We start from the raw sequence: 27,433 nt of genomic DNA on the forward strand, positions 1-27,433 counted from the left end.
GTTCAGGGCCAACATTTATGAAGAATTTATTGAACCCATCGACAATATTACTCATGTTGTGATTTTCACCATTTGCATCAGTAAAATATTCAGGATATGATGTTCCAGAAGATCCTTGTTTAATTAAGTTGTTTAACACATCCCAAGTTCCTTTTATATTGTTTTTATTTTCATATAATCTTCTTCTATAATAAAGTTGTTTGCTCGTTCTTATAATATCAGTCAATTTATTTCTATATGCTTTATATCTTTGTTCCACTTCTTTTGTTTTTACTTTGATAAACTGTTTATACAGATTGTTTTTCTTTTTGCAAGCATTAATAATTCCTTTTGTGAGGCAAGGACTTTTTATCTTTTTTTTCTTTGTCATGTGTTCGTTTACAGGACAATGTTTGTTGTACCACATAGTAAAAATATCTAGAAAATTATCATAAGCCTTGTCCACATCTGACTCTTCATACACCGAACTCCAATCTTGTTGTGCTAAATCGAAATTGAAGGCATGAATTGCTTCTTCATTTATTGTTCGCTTTGCTATCATGATCTTGGTATCTATTTTTTTTTAAATCACAGTCACACAAAGTAAAAACTGGTAAGTGGTCAGTTATATCACAGACAAGCAGACCACTATTAATTTGGAAATCCATGACATTAGTAAAAATGTTGTCAATAATAGTGGCGCTATGTGAAGTTATTCTGCTTGGCTTTGTTATTGTTGGATATAGTGATAAGCTGTACATTGTGTCAGTAAAGTCATCAATGGCTTTTAACCTTGTTGGATTTAGCAAATCAATGTTAAAATCACCACAGATAAATAGTAATTTTTGGTTCACCGAAGCAAACGTTTTTTCTATCCATTCATTAAAAGTGTCAGTACTTGAACTGGGTGTCCGATATATGCAACTTATTATAACATTTCTCTTTTTTTCATTCATAATCTCAATAGTCAAACATTCCAAAATTCCATCAATAGCCATAGACATAGTTGTTACAACATTATATTTTATAGAGTTATGAACATATATAGCAACCCCGCCGCCCGCCTTATTTAATCTATTCATGTATTTTAAATCATATCCATTCAAACAAAAATCTATTCCTTTATCGACATTGAACCAAGTTTCAGTGATGGCTATAACACTAAAGGGGCGAGAAAATTGTTGCAAATAGTCCTTAATGAAATCAAAATTAGAGTACATACTTCTGCTGTTAAAGTGAATTAATGAGAGCTTCCCGTCTAGGTTAATTTCTTTTTCATATTGTTCCTGAGTGAAATAATTACAATTTTTAACAAAAGAAGAGAGAAAGTTACTTTCAGAATCTATTTCTGGATCTATTATATTATGCTCCTTATATTCACAATCTAGATCAATTACTTTCTGTTGAAGAACTAATTTCAACGTGTCCATGTCATTTCCTGGTGTAATTGATACATTGGTGTCAGTTATACTTGTCCAGATCCTCCATGTTCCTCACTATCAGTACTTTTGCCTCTTCTGGTGTCCCGTTTAGCTTAATGAAAATCTTACAGTTTGTTACCCATGTATGTTGTATTTTACCGTTCTTCTTCAGTTGCCTTGCCTTCCTCGCGATGTCTGCGTTTTTTCGTGTCAGATGCTCATTAATGAAAACGTCCGTGCCTTTCAGTTTGCGTCCTTGTTTCAGCAGTGCGACCTTGTTCTTCCGATTGACAAATCTCATAATGATGGCCGGCAGTCTGTCACTCCTCCTGGGCAGTGAGTGACATGCTTCTATGTGCTCCAGGTCCATCTCTATCCCCTTGCTTTGGAGGAAGGACGCCACCTGTTGCTCTACCGAGCGGGTCTCCTCGTCGCTGGGCTCCCCGACGTTCCCGGCCACCGCGCGCGCGTACGAGCGCGGCTTGATTTTAATACCGCTGATGACCACGTCGTTCGTACGGGTGTACTGCTCCAGCTCATCCACCCGCCGCTCGAGATCCATGATCCGTCTGTCCTTCTCGGCATTTTGGAGGCGTAGCTGTTTTACCTCCTCCAGAAGCCCCAGAAGCAGCTCCTGCTGTGCCCTGACTGCGGCCACGTCTCCGCACAGCGCTCCGAGGGAGGTTTTAATGTCCTCAACCTCCTCTGGTGTTGGGCCTTTCTTGGGTGGCATACTGAAGCGAGAGCACGAGGCGGCCACCACGAGGGACCCGGAAGCGGAATTTCTGATGATGGCGCCTGGCTAGGCCTGCTGGCTGATGGTGGAGCCTGGCTGTGGCCTGCTGGCTGATGGTGGGATAAACAACCTCCCTGCCCGTGCACACTCTCTGATGCACAACAGCAGTCACCGGCTGACCTGGGACGAAAGACAGGTTTTTAAGAACACAGGTGTGTTTTCATCTCTTTAAAGAATATTACTTCGACCTCACATTTCATGGAGACCCCTCTCAGTACTCATGAAAGCTGTACCCCAACCTGAAGCCAAGTCTTCACTCTAAGGTTTAATGAACTTGCTTTTTGCCCACAAAAGGGAGAGGTGTGGCCACAATGTTAGTGAGCAAACAAATGTGTTTCCCCACAGCCTGCTTAAAGAGTACGGAACCACAGTAATTTGACTCTCTATTTTTCTGGCATGTCTTGGCTAAATAAACAAAGTTAAATTTAAGTTAAAATAAACAAGTTGAATTTGGAGAGAGTTACAATGCAAAACTGCACATGCCAGCTTTTCCTAATGTGAAAATAAGTTCACACAAACTGACCAACAGTATTATGACATCAGCAGCTAAAAATCAAAGAGTGCCTCCCACTGGATCCCCTCAGAATCAGTAGATTGTGTCACACTGGGGCCCAGAGACCAGAGTGTGGACGCAGACTCATGAGCAGATTCAGTCACAGGTGGCCGGGTACAGTTCTCAATGATACAAGGAAACAATGATACAAGGAAAGGTGCCTCGACATGGAGGGCTCAACTAAGGCTCAAGGGGAATCTACTTAAGAATGGAGGTCTCGAACGGGCGGCACTGTGAACAGAGGGAGAGGAGATATTATTAAAGGCATGGCAGGGAGAAGGCTAACGAGGTAGTGGCAATTCTCAAACTGATCTCTTACTTGGCAGGCGGAGTGGAGGGGAGCTTCGGGGGAAAAATACTGTTGGCCGGGTGAGTGTCCAGTGATCCAGAGCAGTGAAGGCAGGCAGGTGACGTGAGATCCAGAGAACCGGAAGCAGAGGTGGCCAGCGTCCAGTTAGAGGTGCAAGCTGTTGGTGGTGGGCATGATGGAATCCAGGAACTACTGAGGGCACAAGGAAGAAGAGGTAAGTAATTGTAGGGATGAAAAGTAAGGCGCAAAGAGAGACCTGTTACTAACAGAGATTAGGTGTTGGATGAGGACGCTGGTCCTAAATACTGTCTGTTGAGAGCTCTTGATCACTGCCAGGTGAGCAAGCAGATGCAATGACAATGCTCCGCCCAAAGGCGTGAACTACAGCCAACTCACCTGGACCATGACAGATTGTTTATGCTTTATGATATCCAATTAAGTAATACAACATACTATCTTCAGATAGCCACATGACAGTTTCAGGACTTCAGTCAAATCTATTCTTTCCCTACTCCAGGCCAGCCTCCACAGCCTGCACCAGTGCAAAACCGTTTGTTTGTTTGTTGACTTATAAAAACAATGGTCAGGATTTAATAAAGAGGCACACTTTCAGCTCTGTGAAAAGGCTAAAAAGTGTGGGCAGATGTTTTATTTTTTTGGAGCTGGCCTTGTTACATTTGTATTTGCAGGAATTTCCCTGAAAAAAAAAAAGGGAGGATGGTATTTAAATGAATCACAGAAATGTAATTTACCAAGGTTTGCCATACAGAATGAATGAATTGAAAAGATATAAAGATGGATCATAAATACGAAAAATGAAGCATGCCTATTTGCTATTGAAATCATAAATTGAGAAATAGATGTTTAGAGAAAACACTGGCAAAAGAATAAGGTCAATGAAGAATAAGAAGAGTATATCAAAGTATATATCAAAGAATAGAATTTGATTAAAGTACAAAAAAATGAGTGAAGAATCATCATCCTTATTTGGAAAGACCTACAAACATTTACTAAAAACATATAAGTTGACTCGGGACACTGTAATGTTTGTTTATCTACTCGGCCAAGATTTACCGACTGCATGAAATTCACTTTTAGCAAATAGTTTACTCTCCAGAAAGTAGGTGTTTTTCCTTTAATCAGTGTGTTTACAGGAGCTGTTCGGATCAGAGTTGCCACTTCTGACATTTTCATGAATGTGGTGTAATAAATTAGTGACCCTTGTTCTCTGACCAGTCATTTGTCTGACTGACATTGTGGAATGAACTCTGGTGTCTTTTGCATAAACAACTTGATCATTTCTGCCAGCCACTGGCTGCATGTGTGTATGTTCTGTATTCGTGTTTGTGTGCACATCTGTGTATCGTTTCAGTTTTTTATGTTTCTACACATAAAAAAGATGACTCACCACATTTTGCCTTTGTGGAGTTGTGTACTTGTGTGACTCGGTCACTGCAGTGTGTTGTTTGTTTTCATTATGGGTGTGTGTCCCCTATGGCTTTTAACTATAGGAGCACAGAGATGAATGGAGCTCTGTGAAGCAACATGGATTTCACATCCTATTGCCTCCTTCCTTTGTCTTTCTGCTGCACAGGAAGAGGGAAAAGGTGCACAGTATGGAGACAAAGACGGGCAGAGTGAAGGGACAGATGAAAAAGAAGGAGGAATAAAACAAGGACAAAAGCAGGAAGAAAACACAGCGAGAGGAACAAAAATAAAAAAAAAGATTTAAAAAAAGAAAGCCCATACAAGGGGTTTGGATCTGGTTGATATCGACTGACCTGTCCATTTCAATTTTCGCCTGGCAGATGTGAATGCTCACCTTTATATTGGAGCTTCATGCTGTCTTTTTACTTCATGCTACGTGAAAAACATTCTTGTTGCTGTTTTTCCACAATAAACTCTTTATTTGTAGCATCATTAAGTGCAATGTATTTTTCCCTCCCATAGGTTGCACTTTAGTATCCAATATCTTTAGATTGGTTTTTGTCCCTGTCTCCTTTGAATGGATTCGTTTAAAAACTCTACAAGCTCCGAAAGGGCTCATTTCATTAGTGTTTTAGACATGTCTGTCAATTGTAGCCTGTCCAATTTTAATTTACATGTGGAGAAAAAAAACAATATTTAAATTGTTCACATTAAACATTTATTGTCAGTGCAATTGATTCTTCAGGTGACTTCAGCTGGACAGATTGCATGTCTTATTGACATATTGGCAAACTAATGTAATAAATAAAATGTGGAGGACAACAGCAATGAAATCTATGCTAACAGGATAGCCACAATAAGGAAGCTTGTGAAAGCACTGTCTAGAGATCTCTACAGAAAAAATGTAAAAAACAGCATTAAATTTTGATAATTATTTTCAGTCCTTATAGATAACTCAGTTAACTGTTAACAGTTGTAATTTCAAAATAAAAAATAGCACATCACACATACACAGGTGTGCATGTGTTTTTTGGAACTGGGATTTTCCAGTCGTATACACATGAAAATGCAAGAAGGGAAATAGAATTTAATTAAGCACTGTCAAGACCAACTTGCAGAGATATTACTCCAATCTTATATTAACATTAGCCTATTAGAAGCATAGAAACAATAACCCATTCTGAAATTTAAAAAAAGTATGTATATGCCCAGAAAGTACATAGTTGCATACTTTTGCCATTGCATGATACATTCTTGTAGTTTCTCCATACATTTAGTTTGTGCAAAGTTCCCTTTTAAATTTGTCCAAAGCACATAGAACATGCTGTGCTGTGTGTGGACCTTCATGTATTTCGGAATAGGTTTTTTTTGTTGTTGTTATTATTTTCTTTTTTGTTTTTTAGCTGTACGAAGTCCTGGGAAAAACTACAAACCTGTCATACAAACAAATATTACAGAATATGATTCTAATGTTTTTAAAGTTAGCTTAGCTTTTACAATCTGCAGCAGTCATACTGATCCACATAATAGTGACAGGAAACATTTTTCTGCAAAATAATAACAGTCGCCCAAAGGAGGCTATTAATACACAGTACTGAGGTGTTTAGTGTGGTTTTGCTTCTTTTACAGCTCTTAAACAGTTCCTTTCTTTTGAGTCCTTGTCATGAAACGGTAAATATATTGTTTTTATTATCACTATAGTCATTTTCAACAATTCTCGAGCCAGGAAGCATTGCAGAATGGTGAAGATATCCAGACAGAGTTCATCAACATCCAGGAAACTGTCAAAATACAGAATACCCATCTGTTCTATGATCTGTCTGGCTTACTTTATGAAAACGCCACTGCTACACGTTTAGGTTTGGGCACCTGTATCAAAAAAACCCAAAACAAAACCCAACCTGTTTGATTAGGTTTCGGTAATAAAACTATGTGGTTCAGTTGAGGTTATAAAAAATTATATGTTTAGGGTCCGGCATATATGGTACAGTCACACTCGGGCAAAACAGTGGTTAGAGACTGAGACTGCACTATGACCACATTTTTGTGACTATTGCAGTGCAGCTCATTGGCATTGTCTTTGAAATAAGACATAGTAAGTTGTTGTGTTCAAAACAACTTTGGTGTCTCGAGATGCAGTAAAACGGCTATAAGATGGAATCAGTTTCCTCTCAGTGTGGCCTGTTTGTGATCGAATGGAGTCAAGTTGCTCATCAATTCAATCCTGCAATCCATTTGTGATAATAAGCTAATAACTGATAAATCAGTGAAGACTGCAAGCTGTTGCCTTCTGATGCAAATCTGGGAATCTGTCTGTGTTTATAAATCAGCAATTATTAGCATTAGCAATTATAGCCAAACCTTGGGTGAGAGTGATTGCTGTGAGTCCTGAATCGCGATTTTTTTTTTGGAGACAGGTTGCCTCCCAATAGTTGACCTATGCAATTGTCGTGTGATTGAAAGTGATCCCCAGAGGTTTAAAGTGTTGCATAGTCAACTTCTTCATGACAAGTTAGTCACAGTAACTAATGAAAACTGCATAGGTTTAGATAATATAGCCTACTTGGTTACACAATATCAAAAAAACTCTTACTCAGTTGTGCTGAGTGTAAATAAAAAGCAGGGCAGTCATTTGCGTTTTTGTGACTATTTTATGTGCAACAGTTTACAACTTCTTTAACATCAAATTAATTTCCAAGAAATACCATAAACAGCAGTTTTCATAGTTGCATCTTATTTTTTTTGACCACAGTGCACATTAAACATTATATTTATAATTTTTTTTCTAAATTATGTTTTTGATCAATAGATTGAAAGCAACATCCATATTAAGCTTAATTAAATCTTATTAGTGTGTCCAGCTGGTTAGATAGAAATGCCTAAGGGTTTCTCCGGATATGAAAACACTAAGGGAAAATAAAAGTACAACCACTGACCCATTTTGAAGTTGTGTTTTTGTGGATTACTTTAGGAGGGTTGAGATCCTAAATAATATCATACCTCAGCTTCATCTTTCAGTATGGAAATTAAAGAAAGATGTATTTTTTTTACCATTGTAAAAGTGACTGCTGGCTTCTTTTATGCATTTGTGATATTTTCTCAAAAAAAAAGGTTAATGGTTACTGAAACATAAGGAGAACGAGTGAGAGACGATGTGCACTTGTACTGCCCTACATCTCCTCGACAATCCCCAAGCCACACCCATATTCCCTCATCCACATTTTGATTGGTTGGGCTGCAGGCAACAGTCTGCACTCTGTCCCCTCTCCCACCGCCTTTTTCCTGCCTTCTTGCTCTCTGTCTCTCCCCCCCATTTCTGCTTTCCCCTCTCATCCATCCTCCCTCCCCCTCCAATTCCCCCCGCTCCATCTCCCTCTCCATGCAGCTTGCCAGTGAATGAGTCCAGTCAGACACAAGCTGTTTAACAGTGCAGTCTCTCTCTCTCTTTCGCTCACACATCTCTTTTACTCTCTCTCTCTGTCCTCTCCCGTCTCTGGAGCAGACAGTCAGTGGAGCATCGGCACGGCATCAGAGCGGCACAGGACTGACGGAGGAGGACGAAGTCGACAACTGCTGACAGAAAACAATTAAGAACATTTACGGCAGAACATCAATTGTAATACAGTTGAAAGCAGAGCAGAAGCAACAGATTGCCCTCACTTGCAATTGCTGCTACAACTGATGTTCTGGGCTTGGAAATGAAGCAGACTGGGAACAGCTCCTGGCATCTCGTGGTCAGTTTCTCTGTCTGAAAGAAATGCTTTTGCTCTGTACAAAGAGGAAGGAATTAACAGTGCTGAGCGACAGGAACCAAAAGCTTTGATTCAGTCGTAAAGCAACACGTTGCTGGGCGTCAGCACCACCTCCACCATCAGTGTCTCCTCACATCCACATCTTCCTTTCTACACTGGGATCTAAGGAAGAAATTCGAGCTTTGAATGCACAAACAGGAGGATGTTAGACTGGCATGCAGAGTGCAGAGTTTAGGGAGTTTTGCTGTGAATCAAAGAGCAAGATCTCGTTTTAACGGTGCAGGTGAGATCGGGTGCCGTCAGTAGTTCCACCTGACTCTCATTTTGACTTCTGACGACATGAGAGACATGAAAAGGACAATGCACATGAGGATCAACAAACCAGAAGCCAATAACTAGAGGAGAGATGACAGGAAAAGAGAGACCTAACCCTGGAGCACACGGTCACAGATAGATCCATAATTATTCTTTGAAACTATTTACCTGATCAAAAGTGAGCAACCTTGACGTATATCTTTCCACATTTCAGATTTCTATCATGTTTTTGCACCAGAGGACATTAATTTCACATACAGAGAAAGACGAACAGCAAAAACTTTATTTCATGTCAACTTGTGCCACCAGTCAGTGCAAGTAACTTTCTGCACCGATTCAAGTCGGTGTGAGTGCCTTGGGGCTCTCATTTGACTGTTCTTTTTGGAGTGAAGTGGATCTGCCGTGGGGGGCAGCTGACAACCATCCAAGACGCCGCGAGCCGTACTCCGCGTGAAAAATGCCCAGCCGCGCTTGGCCAAGCCGGCCGACCCGGGCCCGACGACGGGCCTCTACATGGAGAGGTCGCAGAGCCGCATCAGCCTGTCAGCGTCCTTTGAGGCCCTCGCTATCTACTTCCCCTGCATGAACTCCTTTGATGAGGATGATGGAGGTAAGTGGTAATGAAACACACACACATATGCGCAAACCTGCAAAGGACATCAACATGACTGATGGATTAATTCATAAAACACAGGCCTCCAAGATACATTATTTGTGTCTGTTAGGCAGTGAGTTATGTAAAACCTGCCAGAACTTGAAGGACAATCTCCTTTCAGCATGGGTTCATTGATCTAAAACCTAATAGGTAGTTTTTTCCTTTTTTTTTTCAATTTTTAATATTCAATATTTTATCAGTCATTTTTTTATAGTGGATGGAGGTCATTTAAAAATACCACATAAGAGAGCAGTGCCTAGCACTACAACCACAAAGACAGTAATATATTACTTTAATAGGAACTATTATCTATCAATATTTTACTGAAACAAAGTGAACAACAACTAAAAATAAAAGCAATCATGCTCTGAGACTGTCTGTCTATATCTGCCCCACTAGAGGCGCTAAAGTTATAAATATGGATATGTCATGTCTGCAGAGACTCTTGTGGCTTTGGTTGTCATTGTCAGTTTAAGCATTCTGTCAGGTATGAGAGTAAGCTGGTATTACTGTGTTGGACTTTTAGCAGAACTGTGGGTAGATAATGTGCATTTTCTACTATTCTAACACTTTGAAGAGCAGATATGTTAAGTGCATAAAAAGAAGTGAAAATCTTTACCAGTGATATCGACATTACATCTCTGTATGTGTGTCTATGACTGAGCGTGGCGCTGTGGTATATCATGTGTTGCATATGTTTGTCTCTGCGCTGTATACCACATATACTGTACGTTCATGCCTCTGTGGTTTCATTGTCAGGTTCTCATTGTTCAGATTGTCATTGCAACTATGCAGAGGGAGAAAGACAGCAAAGCCTATGCACACTTATATCCACTTTCATTGATGAGATTGCTGGTAGGATAAAGTAATTCCTCAAACTGGATGCATTAGATGATGTAATGTATTTTGCTCCTGAACTGGTATTATTGCAAACTACGTAACCTCTGATTCACTGTCGTATTAATCCTGCCTAGAAAACTGCATTACTAGTATCTTTTCTAGAGCCCAATTCATACTGGATTATTTGGCAGAGTATGCATTTTTTTCTGTTTCCTGTTGTTTGTTTGTTAAGTAACATTGGAGGACAATGAGCTGTGGTGGATAAACTGTGTTATGACTGTCTTTCCAAAGGAAACCACGCATCGTATCAAGGTTAACAACATATGTGGAAACGAATTGACATAAAGGGCAAAAGTGCTTTTAATCCATCTAAAGAGATATATATATATATATATATATATATATATATATATATATATAAAAAATCCTGGTAAATTGGCTTCACCAGGGTTTTTATTTTTGGTATAAAGAATGTAAATGGGGAACACAATGTTCATGTATAAAAAAATTTATAAGAAACTTTTCATTGTAATTGAAAAAAAAAACAAATTCCACACAGTTAACATGAAAACAACAGTGAAAAACACACAAACACCTTCCTTACAATCCACTTGTTGTGGCTGTTTGATTGACTTGATTACCTTTATGAAATTACCTTTGTTTGGTTATAATGCATGTTTTTACCACACTATTAAGAAAAGTCATGTTAAAATGTATCCCATATGTTCATACAGTATATATTGCCAAATGATTTTGAAAATCTACACAAGTTTGGTGCATATCATTCTTAAAACACAGAAGATCAAAATTAAAACAAGTCTTAAATTATTTATGTGTTACTCTGTTTTGAAGACTTGGTCTATTTGTTAAAATGTAACTCTAAAACCAATAACTTTTAGAGTTACATTTTATGACAAACTCTTATTAATGTTGTCCACACACATGCAGAAGTGCTTTTTATTGTTTTTGCGGAAACCTACACATTGCAGAGATAGCCATAGATCTAAAAGCTGTGAGATCAAATAACAGGCTGGCCCATATACAGAGATGTGTATAAAATGTTCATCCTTAAGGACATTTTAACTGTGAATTTAAAAGTGTAAATGCTGCTCTTGTGTCACAGACATTTCTAAATCATACAGGAGAGATAAAAGGCCCAAACGGCAGCAGTCTGCATTTTTCTTATTTTAAAGACAGTTAGAAGTATTGGAATAGTTGGAACATGAGCCATTATTGGCTGAGACCACCTGTTATAATTATTTACATAGTAAATCATAGCAGTTTTCAAACCAACACATGCAGCAACTGTGTCTAACCAAACCAGCGCTTAGAGGACTGTTTTTAGAAATATTGTGTACACCTGCGCCTGCTCAAGAGCACACAGACACACACACATTAGTGTGGTTATCTCTGTTGACTTCACCTGGACCCACAACACCAACACCCTGGAGAAGGACCAGCAGTGGCAGTACTTCCTCCGTGTGCTGAGGAAGAATAACCTGGACCGGAAGCTGCTGCTGGCCTTCTTCCCCTCCTCAGTGGAGAGCGTGCTCTCCTGCTGCCTGGGTGTTTGGTATGCAGGGGCCACAACTGAGAACAGGAAGGCTACGCAGAGGGTAACTAACACCACCCAAAAAAAAAAAATTGGCTGCCCTCTGCTACCTCATGAGGCCATAGCCAAATCCTCGTGTGTCAGGAAAACCAGTGCCAAAATCACAGGTGAACCCTTACACCCCGCCCACCACCCGTTTGACCAGCTGCCCTCTGGTCAATCAGGTCCCACACCTCCAGGATCACAAACAGGTTCTTCCCCTGGGGCATTCAGACTGTTAACAAACACTATCCCCCCACATCCCACCCACCTCACCAATCTGAGCCATGGTATGAGTAACCCCATGACTCAGGCCTCTGACATAGGGACTCTATTCAGACTTTTCTTTGCACTACTTTTAAGAACTTTGCAACTATTTTTTGTTCTCTAATGTCTGTCTTTCTCCTATTTTTTTTGTATATATTCCTCTTGATTGTTTATCTTTCTCCTGTTTGTTATTTATTCCTGCTGTCTACTTTTTATATTTTATTCAGGCACAGTTGGTGTGGAGCACCCACAATCTCATTGTACATGTAGAATGGTATTCAGGATGAATCAAAACTAATACTCAAGCAGTCATTTCATGGTGTAAGCACTGCACGGGAAAGCTCAGTCTCTTACCAGCACAAGCACGCTCTTCTATGAGCACTCATGCATTGACAAATAGACGTATTCCCATGTCTAGACAAACAAATTTATATGTACAGGCATTTGTGATCGTAGGTATGCTGTATGAGCAAATACGCAGGTAAGCCTCAAGACACAAGCGCGCACACACAGTGGCTGACTGCAGCTAAATAGAGGCCTGATTGCAGGTTAATTCTCTCTCTCCCGTTTTCTGTCTCATTGTCTCTCTCACATGCTCTCTCAAGCCTTCACTCCCTCCCTGAGCCATTTTCACTCTGCAGTTTTGAAATCCTGTTTGCAGGTTAGCTCTGTCTTTCCACCTTAAATTGCCTTTTAATCGCTTGACTTCTTGTTTCCCTTCCCCTTCCTTTTTCCCCTTCCCTTGCTCTCTTTGTTTCATTTGTCCTCTCTCTCGCTTCATTTCAGCTCAATTCAAATATGCTTCTCTGACAGCACAGGAAGGAGAGTACTGTTCTAACAACAATAAGAAAGAACAGGTGAAAAAGTAGAAGCAAGGCAAGACAGTAGCCCTATCTGCAAGGGTACATCTCACTGATGTGCTGGATTTAAATTTACTTTAAAAGAACTGCTAAAAGCAATTGTAGGATTTTAGAAGCCATCACAACTACTTGTTTTGACGGTCAGATGAGGAGAAGAAATTGCTTGGCTTGAGTGTGTTTTATAGCTAAAACACATCCATTTTATTCATGGAAGTATTTCTTAACACTTCTGCAAATTGACCTGTGTCCTGCTTGTTTGTTTGCTTAGCTTGGTCACTGACAGCACACCGCTGCCTTGTTTTGGAGTATATTTGCACTCTGTATTTGGTCAGTAATGTTTATCCTGTGTGTAATATTAAAAATGTAATTTATTATATTGGGATTAGATTGAGCTCTGAATAAGTATTACATATGACAGATATAATATTTACCTTTTACTGTCAAATAGAGGTGACACAATATGGAAACCTCAAAATTACATCACATGATTAAGGTGACAATCAGTGGGCAGCAGCATGGCTTCATGCCAGGAAGGAGCAGCGATGATGATGTTTGCTTTGAGAATGCTGATAGGGAAATATGCAGAAGGTCAGATGGAGCTACACTGTGTCTTTGTGGATCTACAAAAAGCATAAGAGAGAGGAAGAGTGGCATTTTATGAGGAAGTCAGGAATTACAGATAAGTATGTGAGGCTGTAGCAGGTCATGAGGACAGTGCGACAGTGGTGAGGTGTGTGTAGTAGGAGTGACAGATGGGTCAGAGGAGGGAGGGGTGGGATTACATTTGGGACTGGCTCTGAGCATCTTCGTGTTTGCAGTGTTGATGGACAGGTTGATAAATGAGGTCAAGCAGGAGTTTCTGTGGACTAGGATCACAGTGTGATCTGCAGTGAGAGTAGGGAGAAGGTGAAAGAGAGCCTGGAAAAGTGGAGGTATGCACTCAAGAGAAGAGGAGTAAAGGTGACTAATGCAAGACAGAATATGTGTATGAGTGAGAGGGAGACAGATGTAGCAGTGAAACTGAAAGGAAAACAGGTAGTAAGGGTGACTGCGTTTAAATACCTGGAGTTCACCACCTAAAGCAGTAGACAGTGCACAAGAGAGGTGAAAAAGAGAGTGTAGACAGGGTGACGAGGGTAGAGATGAGTATCAGGAGTGATTTGTTCCAGAAGGATCGCAGCAGGAATAACCGGGAAATTTACAAGATGGTAGTGAGACCTGCTATGACTTACAGTTTGGAGACGGTGGCCCTAACAGGAAGACAGGAGGCACAGCTGGAGATTTTTCTTGTGACTGATAAGAATGGACAGGATTAGAAATGAGCATATTTTAGAGGGGCGAGTCTAGGGCACGTTGACTTGGACCTGTGCAGAGGAGAAATAGTGGATATGTTGCACAAAGGATGTTGAATATGGAGCTGCCAGGCAGGAGAATAGGACAACCACTGAGAAGGACATTTGGAGGGTTGGTGTGACAGAGGAGGATTCTGAGAGAAATGGAAGGTGTGCAAACCCCTAAAAGGAGTAGCTGAACAAATAGAAGACGGACATATACAATATACTGATAAAATGGTGGTGTAAACATGGGGAAGGTTTAAGTACTGAGCTCAGGGTATGTACAAGTAATCCCTGGATTCACACTTTTCTAAATGTTCTGTTTGAGACAGTTTTTTCTGCTCACTCAGGAGAAAAAACAGCTTTAAAAGAAAGTGGTCTTAACAGGAAATGAGCTAAAGCACCTCCAGACTGGCAAACCAACTCAGGGGCCACACTACAACCCAGTATAAGATAAATAAGGATTATTTTCAACTCCATAATAATAGGTCCCCGTTAAAATGAAACAGCCACCACATAATGGGGAAAAGCAGAACAGTTGTAGGTTGGTAAAAAAAAAGGATGACTGATCCTTAATTGTAAGCCTTTTAATTGACCAAATAAGTGGGAAATGAGCTGTGATTCATGTAAATAGAGTTTATGTACTCCCTGATAGTTAAAAAATAAACAACAATAAATGAATTCATGCTTACAGTACATGCCCCAGCTGATGACACACAGCCTTATGTAGGCCATGCATGTGTTATTAGCAATTCAGGTGTCAGGTTTCACCATTTAGGTGACAGACTGACAGCTGAGTTGATTCTCCAGGATTACGTTAATGTAAAATATGAAAGCCAGTCATCAGTGCATGCATTTTTTCCCCTATCATCTGTTTGAACCAACGTCCCAGGGAACAGTGAATCTCACAGTAATGGAGTTTATTCCAGAAGTAACTTTATGCCGTAAAGCGCAAATGCCACTTTCTTATTTTCTCCTTCTGGTTCTGACTTTACACACTTTGCTGCCGAATGTCCTCTTGTTGCACTCAGCTGTGCTTTTTAAAGGAAAGTGACGAGAGTGATAACATAGTGAGAAATGCTCCAATTTAGCGATGTAATTAATGAAAGCTTCTCAGTATGCGTTGCTGCATTTTATTCTGAGCTGATTCCCCCTTCAGTGGATGCAGAAACTAATTGTTGTGCCTCTTCTATGATATGTTTTTGTCAAATCTTCCTACAAAACTGCACCTGAGTGTCTACCATAAGTGGGATAAGTATCATCACTGGAAAGTAAAAGTAAAGGCATTCATAGCAGCACTCGATATTATTCCATGAAAAATGCTTCATGCAAAAAGCTGAACAATTGAGCCTAAAGAACTTGTGAGATGGTTGAATTGAAATGGAAAGCCTCATATCTTTACTTTATTGGATGAGTGATGTGTCTGAGCTTATTTATTTATTTATTTTCCAACAAGCTTTAATTTGTGTCAGTTGCAAATATGATCTCATATAACACAACATCCTATCCATCAGCACGGGACAGGGTCCAAAACCCAGAGACGCACACTGGTAATGTGTGAAAGATACAGAGAAACACAATCAGTAAAAAAAAATCAATGTAAGGTCCTTAAATTGTAAGTAAAAAATATTAGTCTTATTGTCAGTAAATTATTTAAATTACATTTGTGGATTTTTAGAAATCATCTGTATAAAGTAAACATCATCTAAATATCCATAGCTGTGGCTGGTGTTTCTGAGTGATCTACTTTATATAGACGACCTATGAGGTCACTAGTCTGGTGCTATTGCATGTTTTTCTTATTCTATAATACATTGTGTGATACTGTATTGTATTTTGCCATTCCCCAAGTTGAGCCATTTTATCTTATTTGAAATTGCATGTTATTGTGTTCTCTACACTGTTGTGTTGTTCAGCCCCTGATTGATCCTGCAAATTTCATTGTACTAGCCCTGCTTGTCCAATTAACAGCTGCAAGTACTTTAAGTAGTAAATAAGGCTAGGACAATACTATATGAATGCGGTCCAGTTTTATTTTCCAGAGTCCAAAACTAGATTTTTTTTGTCTATCTGATTTTAAAAAAAAAATGCTGTGTACAAAAAATACAACCAGCAGAGACAAGTTCTCTTTTTCTTTGAATGTAAAATGAAAATGAAAACAATAATGTTTAAGTGTTTTAGGGAGAACACTTTTTTTCCTCTCAGACTTGTTCTCGTTCACTCTAATCCTGCCATTAATCAGATAGAGAAAAAAAAACTCTAATAGAAACAGAACAGGCGCTCCTGGTGCTGCTGTACTGGGAGATTAATTGACTTTATATTTCATTGTGTGAGTGTGTGTGCTGCAGTAATTCTTTGCTTGTGGGAACAAAATGTTCTCATAAGGAGAAGGAAATTAGGAAAATCTTCCAAAGTGGTGATTTTATCCCTTACTTAGCTAATTTAGGATGAAATCTGAAGATCAACAGCAGGATTATGTACAGGTTTACACTTGGACTGCTCCTCTGCGAGGACACGTGTTAGTGTCTATTTATTTAAACTGCAGAATCCAGATTTCCTATAGAAACATTAAAAGAACTACCTTTTAGTTAGAAATGAAAGTGTTAAATGTGTGTGTGTGTGAAGTACGAATGTGCATCAGGTATTATGGCTTCATAAAGCAGCTAGACGAGATGTCACTTCTAAAAGGAGGATCTGGGACATTAGCCTTCTGCAAATCAGGAGAGAGAGAGTGAGCAGAATGACATGAAGGGAAATTGAGAGGAAGGGAGTTGGGACTTATGTATGATGAGCATAAGTGGAGCGAGTAAAGAAAAGAAGCAGGATGGAAAAATGACATGAAGAAAGAGGATATCAGTCAAACATCAGCTGGCGATAGATACGGAGGAATAGGACAAAAGTGGTAAAGGTGAAAAGAAGAGCATGAGGAGGGACGAAGAAGGTAAGACTGAAAAAAAGTACAATAGCACAATAGGTCTCCTTTTCCCTTCTTGCTTTAAAAAGAAGTTAAATCTTTCATGCTCTCTTCCTTCTTGCATCTCTTGTTTTTTTCTTTTCCTCCTTCCCCTGCTCCCCTTCATTGAATAACAACTCGTTTTCCTCTTCTGTTCTGCTGTGAAGTCACACAGAGGCCAAGTGTATGAAGAGAAGGCAGTGGAGAGATTAAGGAAAAGAGCAAAATATTTCCAAGTCAAAATAAGGCAAAGTCTGTGCAGTAGTGTTCTTTATGAAAATAACTGAAAGAAAGATGCCAAAGATATGAATTAGTAGCGGAAGAACTGAGGAGAAGAACAGAAAAAGCAGAGAGGTCTCTGGTGTGCTTCTAAGCTAGAGAGACGACCCAGAAAAGTCAAGAGTAAAAAAAATGGACTGCCAGGAAAGGAGGTCTATTCTATAGGGAGGGCAAGGAGGAGGGGCTGGAGGGAGGGAGGTAAAGGCTGCAGGTGTTCATTTGTTATACTGAGCAATATGGCAGCAGGGAGTGTGTTCTTAGGTGTGTTTTAGTCTGATGCGGGAACAGAGATCGAGTTGTTGCTTTAACACAGTGTTTTTCTCCACGGGGTACAAAAGCACGTCAGCAGCGCCACATGGCAGGGGAAGGTTTGATGAATTTCTTACCCGGAGATTATAATGCAATATGACATCCTCTTTAACAAACCAGCAGCTCGTCTCTTTTCACACCAATGGGAATGAAAGAGCTGCGAGGAGACGAAGATCTAATGTTGGCAAATTCTCTGTGCCGAATGTCGCTCACTGCTTTGTAGAAGACAGTTTGAATTTCTTTGAAGCCTTATTCAGATTGAACACAAAGCAAAATGGAAATCAAGGAAATGGCAAGGTCCTTTTAGAGACGATTGTTACTGCTTGAAAGACATTAATGAAATGCCTAAGAGTAATTATTTGGGCAGTAAAGGGGACCTCGGATCACCAGTTCAGTCTGAGTGAAAATTTTTTTTAAATATTAAATAAAAAAGGGGGAAAAAAGCTTAAAAAGGATGGTAAGTTTTTTCCTACAGCTCACGCTAGTACTACTCAGCTGCACAGCATTATGGTTTCTTTATTTTCACATCACGATCAGCATCCAAAGCACAAAACAAATGCAATTCTAATTGAAAATAAAAGAAAAAGCACACACCACCATCTTTACTATAATAACGAATAGCTATGCCAACCACCACAGAACAGAGCCCCCTACTGTGCGCATGTGTTGCATTATTGGCAAAGGTTTCCTGTTTCAGCCATTTACCAGCTCTTACTCCGCATCCTTTGTGTGTCCTTCTTGCTTCCTTATGTTGTGTTACTGGCAGTATTGTCTGGTTGTGTAGATCCAAACAGAAACCAACATCCATTCAAAAACAAAAACATTTTTTGTTTGTTATTTTGTGTTTTAATGGACTCCAAAAGACCTAACAGCACTCATATTCAATCTGTGTGACATAAGCACAAGCTCAGATCAAGTCAAGCATTTGTTACGTGTGCAGATGCATAGTGTTGATACTGAATTTGCTAGCAATGGGTTCACTGAAAATGTGTCCTGCTACTACTAAGTTATCCACCTGCACAGTTCAACCTTTGTAAAAATCACACCCAAAATAAAAAATCTTTTCATTTAATTCACCCAGTGATTAAAATTATCCCAAGTGTAAATGGAAACTTAGTTGTGTAGAAATGTAAAAGATTTTGTCATATCAGTGCATCTGGCCAAGAGCAGCTCTGTATTTGCATGCATTCTGCGAATTGTAGCATAAAATGTAGTTTAAACAGCTGCCCGATTCCTCATTCAGCAGTATGTTAGGCAAATGTGATGTGAATGCAGCTGACCTTTAAAGCAGGCAGCAACTCATGAGGTTCTAATAAAACATGAGCGACTAGCTATCAGATATTGCGGCTTATATCTATTGCAAAAAGCATTGTCTTGGTGTAGCAGGCCTGCAAATGAATGGATTACTTGCTGACAGCGAGCTAGAACCATCTGGCACTCTGAAGCGTTCTTGCTTTCAGTGATACTAGATAATTGATGAAATAAATCGATTTCTATGCTGGACCCTATTGTAGAATTTGTGCTTTCCAGACACCATTTACACTGGCAACTAACTCACTGGGGGTGCTTAAAATAACTGATCTCCTTTTAAATACCCCTTCAGATTTCAGACTGACATAGTTCCAAATAGGGGCTGGACTCAGACACTAGGACGAGATGCAGGGATCCAAGCAAGGACTAAAAATAACAAGAAAGCCAAAGAATTAGGGAAAGGTAGAAAAAAAAAATACGTAAGATGAGTACAGAAATGAAATGAAGGTCTGAATGATGCCTGACTGTCTTGACAGGCTGCATTGTGACAGCCTGAGAGCAGGAAGTCAAGTTGACGTGGGTTTCAAGTGGAGACAAAGCCAGACGAGACAGCCTCTGCGATTCCTCTCCAAACATACCGTTACATAATGAATGAGAGTGAGATTTCATTCTTAATGCCACAGCCTGTTAACAGCCGTGCTTTGTGTGGTAATGACAGGAAGCCACCGAGAGGCAATTTGAATGTGTTGATCCGACGAGCTTTGACAGCCACCTCCCATTGTCTCTCATGACAGGTTAAAATCACCACTTCCTGCTCAGGCTCCTGGTAAACTGCTGTGATTACTAGAACCTTTAATGAGTTAAATAGAAATATTAAGTAAAAAAAAAACTTTTCCTACTTCATAGTTTCCCCCTTTGTCCAATTTGTTTTTGGACTCTTCTTCCTTTCGTTCTTCTCTTTTATCATCATGTTTCATTGTCTTCCCTCACCTCTTTTCAGCCATCATTGCCTCTAATTTTCTGCTGTCTCCTTCACCTCCTGCTCTCACCTGTCATAATTTTTTCCCGCTCCTTTTCCTCTTTTGGCAGTCCTTTCTTCCTGTGCAGTGACCTGACTCTTCACCTCTCTGTTTTCTGACATTATGCCCATCTTCCGTGCTGTCAAAAACTAGCTATGAGTTATAGCAACTTGGATTTTATTTTTGTTGCTTGAACATCATTTTTGCGAGATGTTGCAGACACCACAGTCAGTGCTTAGACCCATTCTGGGTCTAAATAAAACCTCTCACTCAAATAATTCAATATATTGTAGAAAAAGAAAAGGAATTAATGACAGATTTATTATTTTAAAGCATCTTAGTGAGTGGAAATCTTGATTTCCCATACCCTTGTTTCCCTTCCTTACCCCTAACTGGTTACAGCAAATGAGCCGGGTTTGTCAGAGGTTTCTTCCTGTTAAAAAGGGGTTTTTCCTTTCCACCTTTGCCAAGTGCTTGCTTACTGATGCTTGGTGTTTTCCCTTTATTATTGTAGGGTGTCTACCTCACAATGAAGCACAATGACATGACTGTTGTTATGATTTGGCGATATATATATAAATAAAACTGAATTTGAATTAGAAACTAAATTAGTTCAACATCTGTATATTTTTTTTCACTACAGCTGTATTTTGTTGTGTTTTCTGTGTTATTATCATATTTCCAAAGAGATTTTTGGAAGACAAATACATTAAATGTGTCAGCAAAATATATTTTACACTATGTCCTTTTTCTGGCAAATAAAACAGCTCTTGTGTATACACTTAAGCAGCTTTTTAAGGGAGGACAACAATTGATATCTGAAAATTCATAATTTTTGAGAAAACATGCACTTTTTCTGTCCTCATAGAAAAAGTTTCAGTCCTTGTCCTTTCTTAGCTCGGCTAAAGGAAACATAACACTGTAAAGCGAAGAACAATAAAACGGTAATGGCTACTAAAAAGAAGAGACAAAACTGCAAAAGTAAAAACAAGGGTCCTGAAATCTGAATAAATTGGCAGTAATATGATTCAATGAAACAAACTCTTTAGAAAAACAACCAGTTAAATAGCTTTGAACTACATCTGCATAGTGTTAACTCACTTCAAATTACTACCAAACAGAATCTGCACAGTAAAGACGAATACACAGTGAACTACAGGAGACTCAGAGGCAGGCTGCTCACGTTATATCACAGCACTGCCCGAATGACATCAGTGCTTCCCTTAAATTAGATGTCAGCAACAAGGTGAGTTTGCTGATTGGTGAGCTGGATGGGTTGCCTTTCCAATCAGGGTCGAATGAATCCTGGAAGCAGACTAATTGGCACTTGGGTCCAATCATGGTTCAAGGACTGCACAGCAGGATCTACATATCATGAAAACACAGAAGAGGTTAAGCAGATGGGTGGGTGACAGTGGTCAAGGCCATAACATTTGGCAAATGTTCTTATTTGAGTGCTAGATGAGATTTATTGCCACTCTCGTATCTGATAAATTTAAATTAAGGCTACAGCTAGCAGCACAACCACCCCACCTCCCCTCCTCATGACCTCCCCCTTCTGATGCTTTAATTTGTGAACACTTAAGAGAAAATATATCACAGCCACCGCTTTCATTTAGTTTTACTCGAATTTCTTAAATTTGAAATGCTCGCGAAAGAGCCCTTTTCATGAAACCGCATGAAGATAAACATGTGCTCCACCTACTGATGTCTCAGAATTTTAGCAGTAACATTTACAATCCGTTTGTTTGGTATCATAATGCTAATAAAATCAAGCTACATAGCGAAAAGCTTAGAAAATTATCTGATGCTATTATTGGATCAACTAAGCTCAGATTATCCAACGCTTTTTGTCTCTGTTCTTGCAGAAGTGTTGCATCTACACTAAGTAACTGAGTGTAAAGATGTTCACTGGCTCTAACTGAATTTTCTATGGAACATGTTTCTGTAATGAATATTAGGAGTTGCTGTAAAGATGTATGTAACATGCACTGAATCTAATATGATGTCCTCTCATTGGGAGAGATTTTGTGAGTAGAAAATAGTCCATCACTGTACAAAGATATGCTCATGGATATTTTCTCAGTAGTGTTCCAAATTCTGTTTGCAGCTCTGGGGATTTGTGGTCTCTTTTCATATAATTGAAAGCATTCATTTCAAAATTAATTAATTATATTTTAACATCTATTAATCGCCATTTACAATCCCCCAAGAATCAGTTTACCACCAAGAATTTTCTCTCCAACAGCACCTTAAGGACACGAAGACTTTTGTAGTGATATTACGCTAGTTTATCAGAACAAAAAGTATCCATAATTCTTTTTTATCCACATTTCTGTCAAAATGTTGAAAGATAATTCATTTTACTGTGATAGAGGACTAACTAAAGAAAAGAAAGTAACACAGATGTTAGGCTTTTTGTTTAATGATAACATATGCAACCTGTCTTTTTCTATACATCCTTATTTACTGGGTCCTTTTTTATTTTTAGACAAACCAGGGGTGCACACAGTAGATTATCAATAATCCATTAAAAACAAGACAATTTGTCATCTGGCGTTATGAAATTTTAAAACTGTAACAGCTGTTAGAATATCAGAGTGAGCTTGGATTACCTGGTACAAGAAAATATACTTTGAAAATAAGTTTTGGGATTGTTACTACTTGTAAAAAAGGAAATGTGCTTTTTCAGGTCAACTCTAAGTTATGATGTGTAAAATACTTTATAATATTTTGGAGAAGGTTTCCTTAAAAATGACCTCTAGTGTCCGTATAAAATAATTCTAATATAGATCTAACTCAACTTTGGACCATTTCTTTCTAATTTCATTGTTATACTTGATTCTTCAGAGTCTATTTTCAAAAGTCCTTGCTCAGGCATTTTCTTGCTTTTAAAAAAAGTGCTTGTTGGAGCCTCTGCTTCCATTCTGGACCAGTTATTCCTCTTCACTGCCCTGCGGTTCTAATATAGACCTTGGCGGGAACAAATCACCATAGTGCCAGCTGTAATAGAGGTTAGAGGACTCTCTTGTGTGGATGTGAGAGTGAGTGCTTACACAAGGGCTTTTTGTGTGCACGTGTGAGTCCTTTATCAAAGAACTAGCCAAAATCATGTTAAATTTATTTCATTGAAAGGACCAACAAAATTGGTGCTCCTTAAAGTGATTTATTCTCCCTGCAGCAACACAAGAAAACTGTCCAGTCATCGCTTGTAAGTAGAAAAAGGGTTCTTGCACTGCCATTGATTTGATCAAGATATTATCACTGATAATGTGCTGGATAGAAATGTTATACTGGTTCAGACACTAGTCTGATAAGATAATCCTACACCATATCTGACTTTATTATGCTTCCTTTTCAGATTGTACAGGGACCTGTTTGATTACCTGAAACTAATCAGTTTTTTAAACTTAAAAAGTTGTCTTTTTAACTTTTTATCTTAATGAGGACAATATTTTTTGGTTTCTGAACATGTATTGTTCTGCATTGTACTGTACCTCAGGTCCAGTACAGTCTTTAGCACTGAACATCCACTTTTCTACCAATTAGCAAATGCTGGGATGCTAATACACTAAACTCCAATGGTACTTACTGCATGTTTTGCCTTATGGTAACTTTGCAAGTCAAAAATCTTTAAACTGCTAATCATTAGAGTAACAGTCAGAACATGTTGGGATGCTGATGTTAACACTAGTACAGTGGCTACAAGACTGCAAAGTTTTGCATGTAGTAAACTGCGAGATTTTTTTCCTTTTTGATCCGTTAAAAAAATAAAAAAAAAACTATCAGGTTAGAGTCAAAACAGATGTACTAGATGAAAAAACGCTGATAGGACAAAGTATTTTCATAAAAAAAAAAAAACAATAAAAAACCCAAAAAGTAAATAGTTATGAATTTGTTTGCCTGCAATTGAGTGAAATAAGTATTTGAATTCTGGCTCCAGTGGGCAAGAATCCAGTCTGTGCCCACATGGCACACAGATTGCAATTAATCAGTCATTAAATTACAGATCCTCCTGATCCTCCTGAAGTCTTGGGTGGTGGAGCAGGTCACCTACTAATCAGAAGGTTGGTGGTTCGATACCTGTCTGCTCCAGTCTACATGCCAAATATCCTTGGCAAGAAACTAACTCCAAGTTGCTCTCCAATGCATGAATGCGTGTGAACCAGTCCATTTACCATGTGTATGAAGCACACCTGTCCACAGAATCAGTTTCTTCCAGTCCAACCTCTCCATCACCATGGGCACAACCAAAGTCAAATGATGTCAGAAACAAAATTATAGACCTATACAAGGGTTAAATAGGCTACGAGGCCATCAGCAAGGAGCTTAGTGAGAACGTGACAACTGTTGGTGCGAATATTTGGAAATGGAAGAACTATAAAATGACCATCAAATGCTCTAAGTCTGGAGCTCTATGCAAGATCTTGCCTCATGGGGTGAGGATGATCATGAGAAGGGGTTGTGGATCAGCCCAAAACTACACAGGAGGAGCCTTGTTCGTGTGTAGTGTGTCACCATTGGTAACACACTACACCGGTAATGGCGCCCAAGGTCCCCTATGCTTGCAAGCATAGGGAACATGTACAGGCAAATGATACAGAGATGGTTTGGGATAAAGTTCTGTGGTCACATGAAATCAAAATCAAACTCTTTGGCATTAACTCAACCAGCAGTGTTTGGATTAAGTGAATACTATCTACCTCCACAGTCACACGTGGAGGTGGAAATATTATACTTTGAGGCTGTTTTCCCGGTAAGGGTACAGGTTGACCTCACTGCATTAAGGGGCCAATGGATGGGACTTGTTTTCATTCATAGGGCTTGTTTTGTAAAAACAACAGAACTGTAATTAAAAAAACATATTTTATGATAAACTCTCACCCTATCATAGCTGGCATAGGCTCCGCCCCCAATGACCCGGAACTGTAAGAGCAGACAAAAACGAATGGATGAATCTTCCCATATGGAAAAGAAATAGTAAAAACTTTCATGAGTAAATCATATAAGGCTTACATGATTTACTCATGAAAGTGGCCACTTTCTCATTACTTTCATATATTGTTTTAGTAAGTATCCAAAACATACAAGTTTCATTATATGATTTTTCAAGGGATCTTATATCTGTTTTCACTCTTGTATGCTTTTCATACAAGTTTCACACAAGACAGATACAAACTTTATAAGATTTATATATATCTTTTCCATATCAGTTTTTACCACCATAGGGATTTCATAAAATAACAAACTCTGCCGTTCTTTGCATTTTACACAAAATTATGTAAATATTGAAAAAAAGTTTTAATGGTGATCAAACATGCTTTGCATTACATAAAATTGTAAAAAATAATTAAAAACTGAGTATTTTACATTTCTTTCTATCATGTGAGTGTCTTATAAACTTCCTTTAGCTGCTTTGGCTTGTATCAAAGAGTAAAAAAAAGAGTTAAGTGTATGGGGTCTGTCAGACAACGAGGATAAATATGAGTTGTGTAATTCTCTGGAAAGCTGTTTATCACTTTGTTAAATTGCTTCAGTGGCAGAGTACTTACAGTATGGAGGAGCAGAAATAAATCATCTTTCTTTTTTTCTCCCTTTCATTATCACATTTCATCGATGCTGCCAACCCTTCATTTTATCTCTATCTTTTCTGTAGCTCTCGATCCTGCCACTCAAACTCTGTCTTGTTCTTTTTAATTTGGGCTTCTTCTCTTTTGTAACTCGCCATCTTGACAGATATTTTTCTTCTTCCAAGAGGCCCTGCCTCTTTACATTATTTTTTCTTCCTGTCTCTCTTTGTCTTTCTATCGGAAAATAACTAGCCTTTTGCTGAATATAACATCGCTTGTTCTTCTAACACAATAAATGTTTTATAGATGAGAAACAGTCATCCAGTATGTTCAAATCAGAGCAATGAGAATCTTAGATTTGTGTGGAAGTGGTATTCAAGTAAATAATGCATACGTATGCTGACGTCAGTGTCCTCATATCTTCCTGAGCACTTTTTCTCAGAAGCCACAGGGATGGAAAGAAATGATTCAATGAGGTTCTGTTAGTATTTTTATCCAGTGAGTGTTTAGCTGGTCTTACAGAGGGATTTGGGCTGGCTGTAGCTCAGGAGGTAGAGCAGGTTATACACTGGTAGATGGTTCGATCCCTGGTTGCTCCAGTTTGCATGCTAAAGTATCCTTGGGCAACATACTGAACGCCAAGTTTCTTTCTGGAATGTGTGTGAATGTTAGACAGGAAGCACTTGGGTAGAAAAAGCATAGAAAAAAGTTCTGGTATGAATGATTCAATGAGGCATGTTATATAAAGCGTTTTGAGTGCACGATCGTGGCTCAAAGAGTTGGCAGTTCGTCTTGTAACCGGAAGGTTGCCGGTTCAAGCCCTGGCTCGGACAGTCTCGGTCGTTGTGTCCTTGGGCAAGACACTTCACCTACCGCCTACTGGTGTTGGCCAGAGGGGCCAATGGCGCGATATGGCAGCATCGCCTCTGTCAGTCTGCCCCAGGGCAGCTGTGGCTACAACTGTAGTGTGTGAATGTGAGAGTGAATGAATGGTGGAATTGTACAGTGCTTTGAGGGCTCCGAAAGCGCTATATAAATGCAATCCACTATTATTATTATTAAGTGTTTGTAGTATATGATGTTCGCCCACATTAGAAGATCTTAACAACAAATATAATCAAATTGCTCATGACAGCATGAATTGTATTACTTTGTTGATTACGTGACCTTATAACTTCGTAATAATCCCCTTAATTAAAAGTCAATACTTTCCTTTATTAAATACAACATACACTGTGTTTGGTACTACTTTGTGCATGCCAATATAAAAATTTAGTGTAGACATTAAATGGTATTTGATACTGTCCCTGCTGTTTTCTTATGCACAATAGTATAGAACTTCAAATTTTCAGCTTCCTTTGAAATGCATGCACAGTTCATGGAACAAAAAGCTGCATAAATATACATGAGCGAGTGAATGAGTAGTGAATCATGACTGAGTTTAAAGCTTAAAAGAATTATTCACTAGTGAAAATGCTAACTAGTACAATGCCCATGTGACTTCTGAAGCTGCCGATGTGAGAATACTTCCTGCTTCTGATTGCCTTACCCAGGCAGCTCCTTTGGTTTAACTCTGTTAACAGTAGCAAAACCACTTGAGAAGTGTGTACTGTACATGAGACAGAATAACTTACCAAGATGGCCTGACCTGTTTCACAATATTGTCACATTTAACGGCTGATGACAAATGCCAACTTATTTCTAAAAAGCACGGCTTGAGGTTTGCTCGTAGCCATAAGTGTTGGGCACTTATTAAAAGTGATTTAAGGAAACAAGAAAAAAAGATACAGTAACTGGATGCTGGGAGATGTGCTAGACCAAGTCTGATACAGATGATTACACTATGTAGCTTACATAACCTAGAGGCACAGGACATTATTGGAAAAATAAAATTAAAAAAAATCTCCTGGTTAAGTAAAAGTTAACACAAAACAATTTATTGCTGATTTTT

General features: G+C 39.0%; 2 protein-coding genes across 2 annotated transcripts in view; one reads left to right on the forward strand and one right to left on the reverse strand.

The window, feature by feature from the left end:
• Positions 1-1,340: 1,340 nt before the first annotated feature.
• LOC146632553 (uncharacterized) lies at positions 1,341-2,441 on the reverse strand. Its single transcript, XM_085354474.1, has 2 exons — positions 2,390-2,441; positions 1,341-2,316 (listed from the first exon to the last, which is right to left on the reverse strand). The coding sequence occupies exon 2, from the start codon at positions 2,131-2,133 to the stop codon at positions 1,441-1,443; it is 693 nt and encodes a 230-aa protein (XP_085210600.1). The 5' UTR covers positions 2,134-2,316; positions 2,390-2,441; the 3' UTR covers positions 1,341-1,440.
• A 679-nt stretch (positions 2,442-3,120) lies between these two features.
• Positions 3,121-27,433, forward strand: part of rims4 (regulating synaptic membrane exocytosis 4) — a 54,683-nt gene continuing 30,370 nt past the window's right edge. The window contains exons 1-2 of the mRNA XM_085354475.1: positions 3,121-3,273; positions 7,990-9,164. Of these exons, the coding sequence (XP_085210601.1) occupies positions 9,068-9,164 (97 nt within the window). The 5' untranslated portion in view covers positions 3,121-3,273; positions 7,990-9,067. The remainder of the gene's footprint in view (positions 3,274-7,989; positions 9,165-27,433) is intronic.

This window comes from Diplotaxodon limnothrissa, linkage group LG5 (assembly GCF_057381915.1).
Source record: "Diplotaxodon limnothrissa isolate DT_005_m linkage group LG5, D_limnothrissa_male_GT1.1, whole genome shotgun sequence".
NCBI classification, from domain to species: Eukaryota; Metazoa; Chordata; class Actinopteri; order Cichliformes; family Cichlidae; genus Diplotaxodon; species Diplotaxodon limnothrissa.

What these genes read in the sequence shown, in the direction of transcription:
- LOC146632553 (XM_085354474.1), bottom strand. Translation starts at nt 2,133, where the DNA reads ATGCCACCCAAGAAAGGCCCAACACCAGAGGAGGTTGAGGACATTAAA.